This window comes from Cervus canadensis, chromosome 10, assembly GCF_019320065.1.
Source record: "Cervus canadensis isolate Bull #8, Minnesota chromosome 10, ASM1932006v1, whole genome shotgun sequence".
Taxonomy (NCBI): domain Eukaryota; kingdom Metazoa; phylum Chordata; class Mammalia; order Artiodactyla; family Cervidae; genus Cervus; species Cervus canadensis.
Window position 1 is genome coordinate 42,118,478 of NC_057395.1, and position 15,277 is coordinate 42,133,754.

A 15,277-nucleotide genomic window follows, 5' to 3' on the forward strand; every position below is an offset into this window, starting at 1 on the left:
TGCACCCTTAAAGGAGATATGAGGGGGTGTAGAGCCTGCCGCTGCTCATGGACCCCGCAGGTCTCACTGGAAGGACCCAGGGCTTCTCCTGAGAACAGGAAGCTTCTCCCCGGGAAGGACCCGGAGGCTTCTTCTGTGGCCAGGGGCCACAGTGCACAGCGTTTTCTCTTGCAGGTGTGGGTTTGCCAGGGATCCTGACCTGTGCTCCAGGCACATCTGCTCACAGGCACCACATGGGGTCCCCAGGGAGCCCTTTGTGGGCAGGGCTGGTGAAGTCGAGCTAATCAGACCATACAGATGCTGAGCTGCTCTCTGGTTTTCTCTTCCAGGCTTCTGGAGCGAATCTGATGAGAGCAACTCAGAAATCGAAGCTGCTTTACGTCCCAAGATACCATAACACATCCACCAATGATTTTGATGATTTTTATGACTTATAAGCTGTAATATCTGTTAGAAATAAAGCCTTCAAACAAGCTAAGTCTCTGTGTTCAGATGTGATGTCCAAAATAAATGTGCCTTTTTAAGTTTTCTAATTGTTTAATGAAAAGTTGGTCCCTAACAATCTTAGGGACCATATTGTTATTCCAGTGAAATTTCATGATGTAAATATGTAAGTGGCATATTTGTTTTGAAGCGTTATCAAAAAGCACAGTGATGAATACAGTGCCCATCAAAACCCAGTTGGTTTCTTTGTAGAAGTTGACAGACTAATTCTAAAATTCATAACAAAATACAGTGGACCCAAAATAACCAAATCAGTCTTGAAAAAGTTGGATGACTTGCACTTTGCAATTTTGAAGCTTACTGAAATGCTGCAGTAAGTAAAGATAGGGTAAGTCAAGATGGTATAGTAGCTCAGATGATAAAGCATCTGCCTTCAATGCAGGAGATCTGGGTTGGATCCCTTGGTCAGGAAAATCCCCTGGAGAAGGGAATGGCAACCCACTCCAGTATTCTTGCCTGGAGAATTCCATGGACAGAGGAGCCTAGTGGGCTGCAGTCCTTGGGGCAGGCTACAGTCCAAGGGTCAGACACGACTGAGCGACTTAACACACATACAATTAAGATAGTGTGGTACTGCATGATATATTGATTTACATATAATCTAGAATTGATGATCCAGAAATAAACTGTCAAATTTATGATCAATTAATTTTCAATAATGTTGCCAAGACCATTCAGTGGGGAAAGAACTGGTATTTTCAACAAATGATGCTGAGACATCTGGACAGTCTCATGCGAAGGGATAAAGCTGGATCTCTACCTCACACTGTGTACAAACAGTAACCCAAAATGGGTCAAGGACCCAATGTAAGAGCTGAACTATCAAATTCTGAGAAGGAAACATGGGTAAACCCTTGTGACTCGAATTAGGCAAGATTCCAAAAGCACTAACAACAGAGAAAAACATAGAAATGGTCACAGACCAGAGGAGACAAAGGAGGCATGACATCTCAGTGAAATGTGGAACACTGGGTTGGATCCTTGAACAAAAAGAGTGGACATTAATGGAAAATTTGGTGAAATCCAAATCAAGTCTGGAGTTTAGTTGATAAGATAGGGATTCCCTGGTGACTCAATCAGTATAGAGTCTGCCTGCAATGCAGGAGACCCAGGTTTGATCCCAGGTTTGGGAAGATCCCCTGGAGAAGGAAATGGCAACCTACTCCAGTATTCTTGCCTGGAAAATCCCATGGAAGGAGTCTGGCAGGCTACAGTCCGTGGTGTCGCCAAGAGTCGGACACGACGGAGCGACGTCACCACACAGCCTCGCTGATAGTGATGCCCAGTGTTAGTTTCTTAGTTCTGACAAACACACCACAGAAATGTGAGATTAGGGACTTCTGTGGTGGTCCAGTGGCTAAGAAGCCAAGCCCCGGCTTGGGAGTCCGGGTTCCATCCATGGTCAGGAAACTAGATCCCACATGCCACAACTAAGACCCGGGGCACCAATTAAATAAATGAATATTTTTTTTAAATGTGGGATTAAAAAAAATAAAATAAAATAAAATAAAATGTGGGATTAGAGGAATGTACCACCAGAGGAAACTGAACCTGAGTGAAGGGTGCATAATAACTCTGATCTTTGCAGCTTCTCTAAAAATCTAAAATTAGTCCACACACACACACACAAGTGGTCAACATTACTGACGTTTGGGTGATTGCTTCCAGAGTTTTTCTATGCATATAAACCCTTTAAAAACTTGTAAATATTTTTTATTTTAATTCTAAATTTTACCAAGTTTAAACAGCTTGCACTCACTAAGAAAATAATACAAGCCTTTCAGCCAGGATGCTTCTTAGATATTGTCAGGCATGCTGATGGAACATACAGAGTCCTGCCTCTGAATACCTTCTACTAGAGGCCACACATGTGAGCACTGATGCTGGTCCAAAGCAAAGCCTCAGTTGGTGCTTGACTTCAACATGAGTGTATCTTACATTCAGTAGTGGTAGGGAAGGCCTGGGGCCCAATGCCATTATCAGGCAGAATTTCCACCGAAAATTAATGCATTTTGTTTTCTTTTTAATTACTTTCTATTTATCTCCAGTGACCCTGGTTTAAAAAGTGGTATAAATTTCCCTTTCCAAATACACTTTTAGGGGAAAGAATATAATTGACTTTTGAAAATATACAAAGAGCGGGAGCTCTGCTTACCAACAACTTGCTGACCTATTTTGGGGGCTCTGTCGGGGCTAAGTTCCCAGGGAGGTCGTGCGCTGGGCCCACAGCTTGTCTTGTTTCCCAGGTAAGAGCAGAATCAGTCTTAAGTTAACAACCTGTGTTTTCTTTTGCTCTCAAACAACTACCACACTCAGAAGACTGACCCCAGATGTTGGCATTCTTTTCCCCTACCTCAACCCATGTTCTGACACTGGCTGCAGGTCCTACAGTTCAGTTCCATTGTGATAGTAGCTGGAGTTAGTGCAGACCCCACAGTTTCCTGGCTCAGTCCCACAAAGCTAACCCCTACTTCAGATGCCAGTCAGAGGTTGTAGGGGCCCAGATTCCCAAAATCTCCATCTGACTGCTCTGTAAATTGAGGTCCCCACAACTTGAGTCTGCTAATCTGTCAGAATGACTCATAGGACCCCCATGAAACCCTTCCTTACATTTACCAGTTTATCATGAAATATGAGAAAGTACAGCGGAGACCATCCAGCTGCAAAGATGTGTAGGGTGGGATCTGGGGAAAGGGCGAGGAGCTCCCATGTCCCCACTGGGTGCGGTCCCCTCCCAGCACTGCCACATGCTGAGCAACCCAGAGGCAGCGTGAATCTTTGGTGATTTTATGGCGGCCTCATCACGTAGGCATGATTGATTATTAACTCCACTTCCAACACCTGAATGTCCATTGACAGATGAATGGATGAAGAGGATGTGGTACATATATGCAATAGAATACTACTCAGCCATAAAAAAGAACCAAGTAGAGTCATTTATAGCAACGTGGATGGACCTAGAGATTATCATACTAAGTCAGAGAAAGACAAATACCGTATCACTTACATGTGGAATCTAAAATGTGACACAAATGAACCTGCCCATGAGACAGACTCACAGACATAGGGAGTAGACTTGTGGTTGCCAAGGGGGAGGGGGTTGGGGGAGGCATGGAGTGGGAGGCTGGGATTAGCAGATGCAAACTATTGTACAGAGGATGGATAAGCAACAAGCTCTCCTGTAGAGCACACGGAGCTATATTCAATATCCTGTGATAAACCACAATGGAAAAGGATACAAAAAGGAATGTATATATGTATAACTGAATCACTTTGCTGTACCGGAGAAATAAACACAACATTGTAAATCAGTTATGCTTGAATTAAAAAAATGACACACCTCTAGCCCCTCTGCACTGTCCAAAGAAGGGGAGCCTGGAGCTGATAGTTTCAAGCTTCTAATCGTGGCTTTGTGTCTGCAGTGTCCAGCTCCCTCTCCTGCAGCTCTCCAGGAACCCCCAGAGCCACCTCATTAGGAAAAAAAAGAAAACACTCCTTTGCCCAAGGAATTCCAGGGGTTTTAGGAGCTCTGTGTCAGAAACCAGGGACAGAGATCAATACGTATTTCACAATCTCTTATTTCACACTAGTCAAAGAATCAAAATTTGTGAGCTTGGTTAATATGATTAAATCAATCCTTGGAACCCACAGTGTTGCGAATTCAACTCTAGATCTGGGGTAACCACCCTCCCAGCTCTACCAAGTGAAGTTCGGATACAGCTTGGTCAAGCTGCGTATCCTGACACTTCCCGTGTGTCAGGCTCTGGGGGGCTAGTCTTTGGGAGTACAGGGCTGGATCTGAGACAGTCACTGACCTCAGGCACCCTCACTCCAACAAGGGTGAAAAAGCCTGAAGCTCAGCGCAGTGTGTACAGCCCCTTCGGTAGATGCCTTTGTTCCTGAAGCTCTGAGGAGCGAAAACACTATTCCTCCTGTGGCTGAGTTGGGGAACTTTCACGTGGGAGGTGACATTAGCACAGGACAGGGGGAGCCTGGAGGATCAAGAACACTCCAGGCAGAGAAATGACCCCGGCAAGGCCCAGAGGCATGAGAACTGGTGCAAATGAAACAGTCCTCACGTGAAACCAGTGCAGGACATGTGCAGCAAGGACAAGGGCTGGAGGGGCGCCCCAGAGGAAGAGGGGCTACAGACTGTTGGAGCAAGGAGGGGAGGCTACAAAGTGTGGGTGATTGATGCCAAGATTGTCTCCAAAGAAGACCCAGCTGCTGGAGAAGAGCATTAGAACCAGTGAGAGTTTTGATATAAAGGCAATTTCAACCATCAACCATATAGGGACTTTCCTGGTGGTCCACTGGTAAAGAATATGCCTTGCAATGCAGGGGACATGGGTTCGATTACTGGTCAGGGAACTATGATCCCACATGCTGCGGAGCAACTGAACCCATGTGCCACAATGAAAGATCGTGCCACAATGAAAGACTCAACGAAAATGCTGTGTTTAGCAACTGAGACTCAACACAGCCAAATATAAATATTTTTTTAAGGTTAAAAAAATTATCAACAGTATAGTGATACACCCAGAAAGTCAGTTTGAAAATATTTTTTAAAGATGCCATTTGCAGTAATCAAAAATTTCATGTGAAAAATCAGTTTTTAAGCCATCAGTGAAAGATGAAATTTTAAACATCTATTGACAGTAGAGAACTACACGTTCATGGATGAGAAGATTCTATTTTCAAAAGCACAAATTCTGTCCAGATTAATCCCGAAAGTCCATGCCATTTCAATCAAAATCCCAACAGGTCATTTCCAAGAAGTTGACAAGCTGGTCATTAAGCTTGGAAGGAATTTAAAGGTTCAAAATGGCCAAACAGTTCTGTATAATAATGAGAAGATCTTACCATAGCAAACATCAAGATTTATCAAGATCATCATTAGGTCTGTGGTCCTGGCTCAGGGCTGGAAACTTGGAGCAGAATAGTGCTCAGTTGCTCAGTCGTGGCCGCTCTTTTTGTGACCCCATGGACTGTAGCCCACCAGGCTCCTCTGTCCATGGAATTCTCCAGGCAGGAATATTGGAGTGGGTTGCCATAGAGGCCCCAGAAAAAAACCCAGGCGTGAGATCTGAGTACAGACAGATGTTTGAGAAACCAATGAGGCGGTAACAGACTTTTCAGTGAATGATGCTGGACCAGTTGGTAATCCACATGGCAAAATACAAAATTAAGTGTGTTATGTGGCAATCATAAAGTATATATTTTGCTTCAATTATCTCTCAGCGGATAGCAGCATCTGTAGTGACCTTTTGTCAGTTTCTGAAGGGAGCAGCCCCACACCCGCTCCTCAAGCCTCAACCTCCCCCAGCTCAGGACTTGGCCTTGCCCCTGTTCAGCCAAGATTGAGGTCAAAACGTCTGGCTGTCCTTACACTGCCGTCTCTTAGCACCTGGCATCTTCTATCCTTCCCTCACTGCCTTATTTCTCCCCTACCATCCATTCATTCATTCTCTCATTTATTCATTTATGCATTCAGGGTACATTTGACACCATTTTCCTCAGTACATTTTTTCTATTTTTTTAGCTGGCTAAATGTACATAAGATTAGCTGTCTTAACCATGTTTTAAATGTACAGTTCATTAGTATCACATACATTCATAATGGTGTGCTAATTGTCTATTTTAATTTATTTAAAGATAAATAAAAATATTTTTCATTTTTAAATAAACTATTTCCACAACTCATCTCATCTTGTAAAACTGAAACTCTGTTCCCATCACACAATAACTCTCTGCCCTCCACTCCCCACAGCCCTGACACTCATCCTTCTACTTTCTGTCTCTATGATTTTGACTAGTCTAAGAACCTCATATAAGGGGATCATACAGTATGTCTTCTTGTGACTGGCTTATTTCATTCAATATAATGTCCTTAAGGTTCATTCATGTTGTAGCACACATCATAATTTCCTTTTTTAAGACTGAATCATATTCCATCATACAGTTTCCCAGGTGGCACTGTGGGAAAGAATCTGCCTGCCAATGAAGACAACACGGGTTGGATCCCTGGGTCAGGAAGATCTTCTGGAGAAGGAAGTGGCAACCCACTCCAGTATTCTTGTCTGGGAAATCCCATGGACAGAGAAACCTGTCAGGATATGATCTATAGAGCCCCAAAAGTGTTGGACATGACTGAGCAACTAAACAACAACAATATTCCATTGTAATTATGTGCCATGTTTTGTTTCTCCGACACCTGGGATGCATCCAAGTTTTAGTTATTGTGAATATATTCACATATTTTTATGAACATAAAAATTACCTCTTGGAGACCCTGCTTTCCATTCTTTTGGGTATGTCCCCAGAAGCAGAATTGCTAGATCATGTGGTAATTCTGTTTTTAATTTCTTGAGGATCTGCCATCCTGTTTTCCACAGTGGCTGCACCATTTTAAATACATTCCCACCAACTGTACATAAAGGTTTGAATTTCACCAACATTTGTTATTTTCTGGTGTGTTTTGATAGTAGCCATCCTAATGGGTATAAGGGGAGTAAAATGTATACATTACCCTTAACACAGAGAAAATTCCAACTAGAATAAAGAACTGAAGTGAAAATGAAGACTTTAAAACCCTTAAAGAAAAAAATAATAGGCAAGTGTCTTTATGACTTCCAAGCAAGGAAGAATTTCTTAACACACATAGAAAATGCACAAACTCATAAAGAAAAATATTAACAAATATTACATTGAAACTAGGATGTTCTGTATGAGAACGACACTGCCAAGATGCAAAGACAAACCATGGACTGGAAAGTGACATTTGCAGGATGTGAGTCCATCAGAGCTCTGCAGCTAAAATACATAAATAACCACACATCAACAAGAAAAATGTGATGCAGAAAGATGAACAAAGGATTAGAATGAGTGATTCATAGGAAGAGTAACCTACATGGGCAGTAAACATGAAAAAGTACTCAAACTTAACAGAAAAGCAAACAGCAAAAGGAGAGTACAACAAGGTGGCTTTCTATGCCCAGAGGACGAGGCAAGGATGGCAGGCAGATCCCTCTGAGTGTCAGGAAGGGCACCAGGAAAGAACTTGCACACACTTTGAAGAACACATTTATATCAAGCATCATTGCAGATGGTGTCATAACCTGTGATGCTATGGTTCTGTAACCGGAAGTGGGATCTGGCTGCTCACCGCTCAAAAAGCAATGGAAGAGGCAAGGTTGGTGGAAAGGAAAGTTTGCTTTATTTCAGATGCTCAGATGCTGGCCACTTGGAGGGAGGGCAGACATCAGTCCAAAGGCTGACTCCCTCCACTGACAGTGTACAAGAGCTCTTATAGATGGACAGGGGGGCTGCATGTAGAAACTGCACAGTCAGCTCTTGAAATCGGTCGGTGGTGGTCTGACCAGCATCATTTCATTATTTTAAGTACAATTAATCTTCAGTTCCAGGGTCGGTTTGTTTCCATTTCTTGAGGCCAATTCTTGGAACTGTGGCAGCTCATGTCATGGCTGGGGCTTCCCAGGTGGCTCAGTGGTAAAGAATTTCCCTGCCAATGCAGGAGACCTGGGTTCAATCCCTGGTCCGGGAAGATCCCCTGGAGAAGGAAATGGCAACCCACTCCAGTTTCCTTGCCTGGAAAATCCCATGGACAGAGGATTCTCGTGGGCTACAGTCCATGGAGTCACAGAGAACTGGACACAACTTATCAACTGAATAATAACAACAAATGTCATGGTGATAGTCTGCTCATCATGTAGCAAACTTCTCCATCTGGTGGGGGTTTCAGTATCTACCAGACAGCTCACAGAATATGGCCCAGAATATTATCTATAGCCCTTGAGAAGGAACTAAAGGTCCTTGTTTATGCTTAATGACTAAACTAATATTATCTTTCCTTTGTTTCTGCATGTTCTCACTTCTCTGATTAAACTTATTCTTTGGCTAAATATTTCCATAGACAAAAAGCCACAGAGGGCATGAGGGGGTGGCGTTGGAGAACCATGGGGTCCTATTCCATTTCAGTTCTATCTCTAAATATATACTTGACAGTCACATTGTCCATATACTCATCACCAGCTTCTTGTGACCCCTGAGAGCTTGAAATGTGGCTCATCTAAACCAAGAAATTCATATCGGATTTGAAGACTTTGTATGAAAGAAATACTATAGGGTGTTTCACTAACATATTGGTTATATGTTGAAATGGTGTATTAAATAAAAATACATTAGATTAACATTATCAATTTGTATATTTTATAATGTGGTTACTAGAACATTTTCAGTTACACACATAGCTCTCATTTGTGGGTTAATTATATTTCTAGTAACAAAGTCTCTGTGGACTGGGAAGACCCAGAGGAATCGGGTGGAGAGGGAGGTGGGAGGGGGGATCGGGATGGGGAATACATGTAAATCCATGGCTGATTCATGTCAATGTATGACAAAAACCACTACAATATTGTAAAGTATTTAGCCTCCAACTAATAAAAATAAATGGAAAAAAAAAAAAAAACTTCAGAATAGCTCTAAAAAAAAAAAAAACAAAGTCTCTGTGGAGAAACTCTGTTGTAAACACAAAGAGACATGATCAAAATGTTAATTGTTCTATTGTTTGAAATGGCAAAAATTGGGGCACATTAGTGCCCACTGCCAGGAAAACAATGAGAAGTACATGTTGCTGGAGGATTTAAACTGTGAGTAAAACCCATGTTAAAGTGAAAGACACAAAACAGTGTATCGTTTACAGGGAAGGAGAGGGGTGTTCAGATGAAGTGAAAATGTAAAATGTGGGCAGAAGAGACATAACCATATCCTGCAGAAAGTGACCAGCCCTGGGAAGAGGTCAGTAGGGCGAGCTGAACATACAGAGATGATGCACCCAGAACAGCTTCTTTTAGATTAGAAACCAAGTGTGCTAGGCAAATGTGGCTGAGTGCCAACTTTTGTCAAATATTCATCCAATCTGAGAGGTGGCCCCGTGACATCTATGCTATGTTATTCTCTACATGTTTGCGTGCTAAAAATAATTCATCATTTTTTAAAGAAATGGTTGTGAAGAGATTTGTATCTCATGCAGAGGGGTTTGGACTTTATTCTTTGGGTCAATGTTCGGAAGCCATAGAAGGGTTTTAAACAGGGGACAAGATTTCCTTTTGGAGGGAGCATTTTGGCAGCCTCATTTTAGGCTCACCCAGTCCAGCTAATAAAAGTCAAGAAAAAGATTTCATTGCTTCCAACACATACTTTTCACCTCGTTTAAACAGCTCTGAGACCAGGCTGTGCTGTGTTGGCCAGTCAGGAGTCAAGGCGTGGGGTTGCTGTTTTCGGCACTTGCAGAATGGGCGGCAGGCCCCTGGGTGAATGTCCCGGGGATGATGGAGCAGCCTTAAATGCTGCTCAGCCTTGCTCCTCCGGGTGCAGAGAGCGGCAATGCTGGCAAACCTCAGTATCAGCAATTCTGAATCAAAGCGTGATATATGTGATTTACAAGGATGGGTTCTGTATGTGCAGGACTTTTAAAACAGTGTTAACTTTCTGAATGAGCTCATAGTTTCCTTTTTGTGTGTGCATAAGAATGGAATTTTTTTAACTTTTTATTTTGCTTTGGGATAGAGCTGATTAACAATGTTCCGATAGTTTCAGGTGAACAGCAAAGGGACTCAGTACATATATATGTATCCATTCCCCCTGAAACTCCTCCCCCATTGTGGATTTTTTTTTTTAATTAAAAAAAAACTTTTTTAAAAAAAGTTCTCTAGTGGTCCCTGGAGTGATTGGGACTCCAAGTTTTCACTGCCAGGGTCCCAGATTCTATCCATGGTCAGGGAACTAAGATCCCACAAGCTGCAAGGTCAAAAATAAAAATGAAAATTTAAAAATCATGGTAAAATTCACCTAACGTGAAATTTACCACCTTATCCATTTTCAAGTATATGGCTCAGTGGCTTTAAGCCCATTCACCTTGTGCAACCATCACCACTATCTGTCTCCAGAATTCTTTTTATCATGTACAGCTGGGATCCTGGCCCGTTTATGCAATAACTGAGAAGGCTGAGCTCCAAAGAACTGATACTTTTGACCTGTGGTGTTGGAGAAGACTCTTGAAAGTCCCTTGGACTGCAAGGAGATCCAACCAGTCAATCCTAAAGGAAGTCAATCCTGAATATTCATTGGAGGGACTGATACTGAGGCTGAAGCTCCAATACTTTGGCCACCTGATGTGAAGAGCCGACTCATTGGAAAAGACCCTGATGCTGGGAAAGATTGAGGACAGGAGAAGGGGATGACAGAGGATGAGATGGTTGGATGGCATCACCGACTCGATGGACATGAGTTTAAGCAAGCTCCGGGAGATAGTGAAGGACAGGGAAGCCTGGTATGCTACAGTTCATGGGGTACCAAAGCGTCAGACACAACTTTGCAACTGAACAACAAATGCAATAACTCCCGTTCCTGCCACCAGAACAAACCAGTCTCCAAGTCTCACACAGGTCCTTCTGATCAGTAGGGTCTCCTGAAATCACAGCAGAACTCTAGTCCAAGGAGTCTGGAGGGGGTCATTTAGCGAGGTGCCCTCAGGGGCCCGGATGAAGGTGGGGACCACTCTGCCGTCTGTGCTATCAATGCCCACCAGCCCTGGTCCAGGAAGACTGGGGAGGGATTGTTCGAAACAGAGAAACCCGGGCAGAGGCGAATTCTGTGACTTGGAACCACCAAGGCTGACCTTGCTTGAACTCTGTCCCTAGGGACCCATGCCTGTAACTCCCAGCGGAGGCCTCTGCAGGGTCCCGATGGCAATGGGACATCACACATCCTTCAGGATGAGACCCTATCAGGGCCAGTCCAGGCTGAAGACCTTACGAAGACCCTCTGAAAGGCCCATGAAATCTGTGTTCGCGGCCGCTGGGACTTGGCTGTCCTGGAACTTCTCATCTCAGTGAATTGCCTTTCTAATGCGTTTCCTTTTGCAACCACCTAAGTGCCTCTTGGGCCCCCCACCCCAGGCTTTCCCAGTTGCCACGTGGTCTGAGGGTTGTGCTGTTAACGGGTGGGGTTGTTTATGCCCAGTTCTCTGTCGGGTCAGCTCGTGTGTCCCCCCCCCTTCCTTTCCTCAACAACAACAACAACAAATGAGGAAAGAAACAACCACAAATCCTAACAGCTTTTATCCAGTTCTCAAGCTTTCATCCACTTTCAGTGCTCCTGTCACCAGCAGTTGTGTCATCAGCAGAGTGCTTTGGGGACGATCAGATTTTGATGCATCAAACTGGCAAAAACACATTAAAGGAGATCTCAGTAATTCCAGCCCCAAATCCAAGCAGATAAGGATTAGATTACTCAAGAACAGACGCCGAGTGACAGAAACTGAACTCATCCAATGAGAAAGTTCATTAGTATTCAGCACCCAAGACCCCAAGTCTAACCGCTTTGGGTAGTGGGTTTTATATATTTATTTCAAAATCATCTGAAAATCTCTGGCTCCTGGAGGTAGCTCCCTTTAAATCTTTTTTGAAAGACACGGTGTCGCCATTTGCCTGCCTCCGCTGATGTTTTCCATTTCCTCAGGCCGGTCCAGCCTTTGACACCAAGACTAATATTTGGTGACAGATGGCTCTGTGAGCTTCTGGTAAGGCCATATCTCACTTTTGGAATGCAAGCGATAACCGGGTGCCTCTAGAGACTTATTTATTATACTATTATTACGCACAAACTCATTCGATGTAAAACATTCTGCCAGTCAACTTGAACCCTCTCTTCCCCAGCTGTCACGCTGGCAGCTCAAAGGACAACGACAGCTGATGCTGATGGACAGGACGTCTGCCATCTCCTGTCTTCCCAAATTTAAAGCCGGATGCTTCCCGATCGAGGGAACGTGCTGGAGGACAAGAGCTAGGAAGGCACTCTGCAGCATCCTGCTGGTTAATAACCACGGTAGTTTACTGAGAGTCCCTTGGACTGCAAGGGGATCAAACCAATCAATTCCAAAGGAAATCAACCCTGAATATTCATTGGAAGGACTGATGCTAAAAGCTGATGCTCCAGTACTTCAGCCACCTGATGCAAAGAGTTGACTCATTGGAAAAAACTCTGATGCAGGGGAAGATTGAGGGCAAAAGAAGTGGGCAGCAGGAGACGAGATGGTAAGATAGCATCACCAACTCAATGGACAAGAATTTGAGCAGGCTCCAAGAGATAGTGCAGGACAGAGAAGCCTGGCATGCTACAGTCCATGAAGTCACAAAGAACTGGACACAACTTAATGACTGAAAAACAACAACAAAATTTACTAAGCGGTGTTTGCAGGGTCCTGTTGCCAGGCTTCCTAGCACTTGTGAGCATATTTATGGCAATGGTATGAAATCAACTGCAAGTAGACCACCTCACTCTCTCCAGAGTCATGGGAATGCTGTCAGTCTTCCATCCTGGTCCCAATTCTTGCCAAGGACCAGTTCTTTCTCCTTTTCAGAGATGCCAGCATCCAATCTCCAAGCTCAAACATTTCTCATAGACACCTTGGCAATAATATAGGAAATAACGATTTATCCAGTCACTCACTTAATAAAGGCATGCAATAAATACTAACTAATGCTATTATTGGGCTTTCCAGCTGGCACTAGTGGTAAAGAATCCACCTGCCAATGCAGGAAGCATAAGAGACCTGGGTTTGATCCCTGGGTCAGGAAAATCCCCTGGAGGAGGGCATGGCAACCCACTCCAGTATTCTTGCCTGAAGAATCCCATGGACAGAGGGGCCTGGCAGGCTACAGTCCTCAGGGTCGCAAAGAGTCAGACATGACTGAAGCACCCGAACACGCATGCATGCACCAGTGTTATTACTTGCTGTTTCCTGGTGGCTTAGCTGATAAAGAATCGGCCTACAATGCGGGAGACCTGGGTTCGATCCCTGGGTTGGGAAGATCCCCTGGAGAAGGGAACGGCTACCCACTTCAGTATTTTAGCCGGAAGAATTCCTTGCACGGTATAGTCCATGGGGTTGAAAAGAGTCGGACATGACTCAGCGACTTTCACTTTCACTTTTCTGTGGAAACACATGTAAAGGACAGGATAGACCTCTGTGCATGGATTCAATCAGGAGGTCACCTTTGGAGTGAGTCTCAGAGTTTGACTAGTGGACTACTGGGGGCTTAGTAGTTCTTGGGCATGAGTGTGCCAGGCGAGGTGTTACATGAACAGGTAACCATTTTTACCTGTGAGCAATTAGAATTTTCTTATGTGAAGAGAGCTCATGTTAGGCTCCTAGGTCTCCCATTCTAACCCCACGGTGACTTTAAACCTCAGCAAGTCCCCTTGGGAGAATGTGGGAGAGGAACGATTATTAATATATTGGATTGGCCCAAAAGATCATTCAGTTTTTTTTTTTTCCCCCGTGAGAACTTACAGGAAAACCCAAATGAACATTTTGGCATTAAACAAAAGTTTTCACGTGAAGAAACATGTATATGCACAGTAGTAATTCTTTTCGGTTTGCACATTATCTTGCCCAAAGTTGAATAACTTCACAAGTTTCTTCTTCCCTTTTTTTTTTTTTTTTAACTTTTACTTATTTATTTATTTGGCTGCATTGGGTCCTAGTTTTGTCATGTGGGATCTTTGTTTGCTGCTCACAGATCCTCTATTTATGGCTCACGAGCTCTAGAACTCGAAGGCTCAGTAGTTGCGGCTCCCGGACTTAGCTACGGCATGTGGAATCTTAGTTTCCCCACCAAGGATTGAACCCACGTCCCCTGCATCACACACAAGGCAGATTCTTAACCACTGGACCATCTGGGAGGTCCCACACAAATTTCTTGGTATTGTGTGGAAGGATTCTAAAGGTTCCTGGGGCACTTATTGTCATGGCCCATTTGCAGGTTGGAGAAGAATTTCCAGACATGAGGCAAAATAAGAGAAGAATAAAGTTTACTAGAGTGGGAGACATTGTTAGAACAGCGGACTGGTTCAAGGGAGAGCTGACCTCTTTTGTGGGCTAGGAACCGATTTTTACAGCCTCAAGACAGAGAAAATTCCTACTGGAATGGTGGCATTAGGTGATTGGTTAGAATGCTATAGAGTGATACTAGGGTGGGTATTTTACCTAATATGGGATCAGGGAGCTGGCAGGTTTAGATCCAGAGGCTCATAGCAACAGTTGCAATGGGGCTTGGTCAGTTCCAGAGATTTTTGTCCTGTGACCTTGATACAGGGCTCCACACATAATGTTGCCCTCACATCACATGGGAGAGTCAGAATTTTATTCTAATAAACAAACATTTGAAAAATGTTTACAAGGACTTTTGAAGGTTTATTTGTGACCTGAATCCTTTAAGGTGTAGTGCCTTTCCAAGAGACCTCTGCCTAGAGAGAAAGGACCAGGACCCTGGTTTAGCCAGCTCCCACCTCCAACCTTCTCCCCCAGGAAATCTCCAGAAACAGAATATTGCAGGGACCTCATGGGCTATACCAGGACCTGGGAAATCAGATGTCTTCCCTGTTTTTTCCTATAGAAGCAGCTCTGTGAGAACTGGGTAGGGACAGATTGCATCCCATCTTCTCTGTGGCCTCAGGGGAAGAACTGCTGATTAAAAACGGAAGGTTGATATCATCCCCGCTGGGCAAACTTGAGATCCTTGAAGAGCCTCTCAACCCAGTAGGACTCTCAAGCCCTGCTCGGAGCAAGCAGAAGGAGACTCAAAGCTTTCCCCTTGGCGACCCATCTTGGCCTGAGCTCATCAGCAAACGAGGAGTGTCTGGATGTTTATGCGGCCTGTGCTGCCCCGGTCAGAAAAGCAGTCATCAC

The 15,277-nt window shown here is 44.0% G+C and overlaps 1 protein-coding gene across 3 annotated transcripts in view; it reads left to right on the top strand.

Moving 5' to 3' along the window:
• Positions 1-478, top strand: part of KIZ (kizuna centrosomal protein) — a 90,874-nt gene extending 90,396 nt beyond the window's left edge. For all 3 annotated transcript variants that reach the window (XM_043479374.1, XM_043479376.1, XM_043479375.1), the window contains one exon: positions 330-478. In XM_043479374.1, the coding sequence (XP_043335309.1) occupies positions 330-397 (68 nt within the window). In that variant the 3' untranslated portion in view covers positions 398-478. The remainder of the gene's footprint in view (positions 1-329) is intronic.
• The last annotated feature ends 14,799 nt before the right edge of the window (positions 479-15,277 follow it).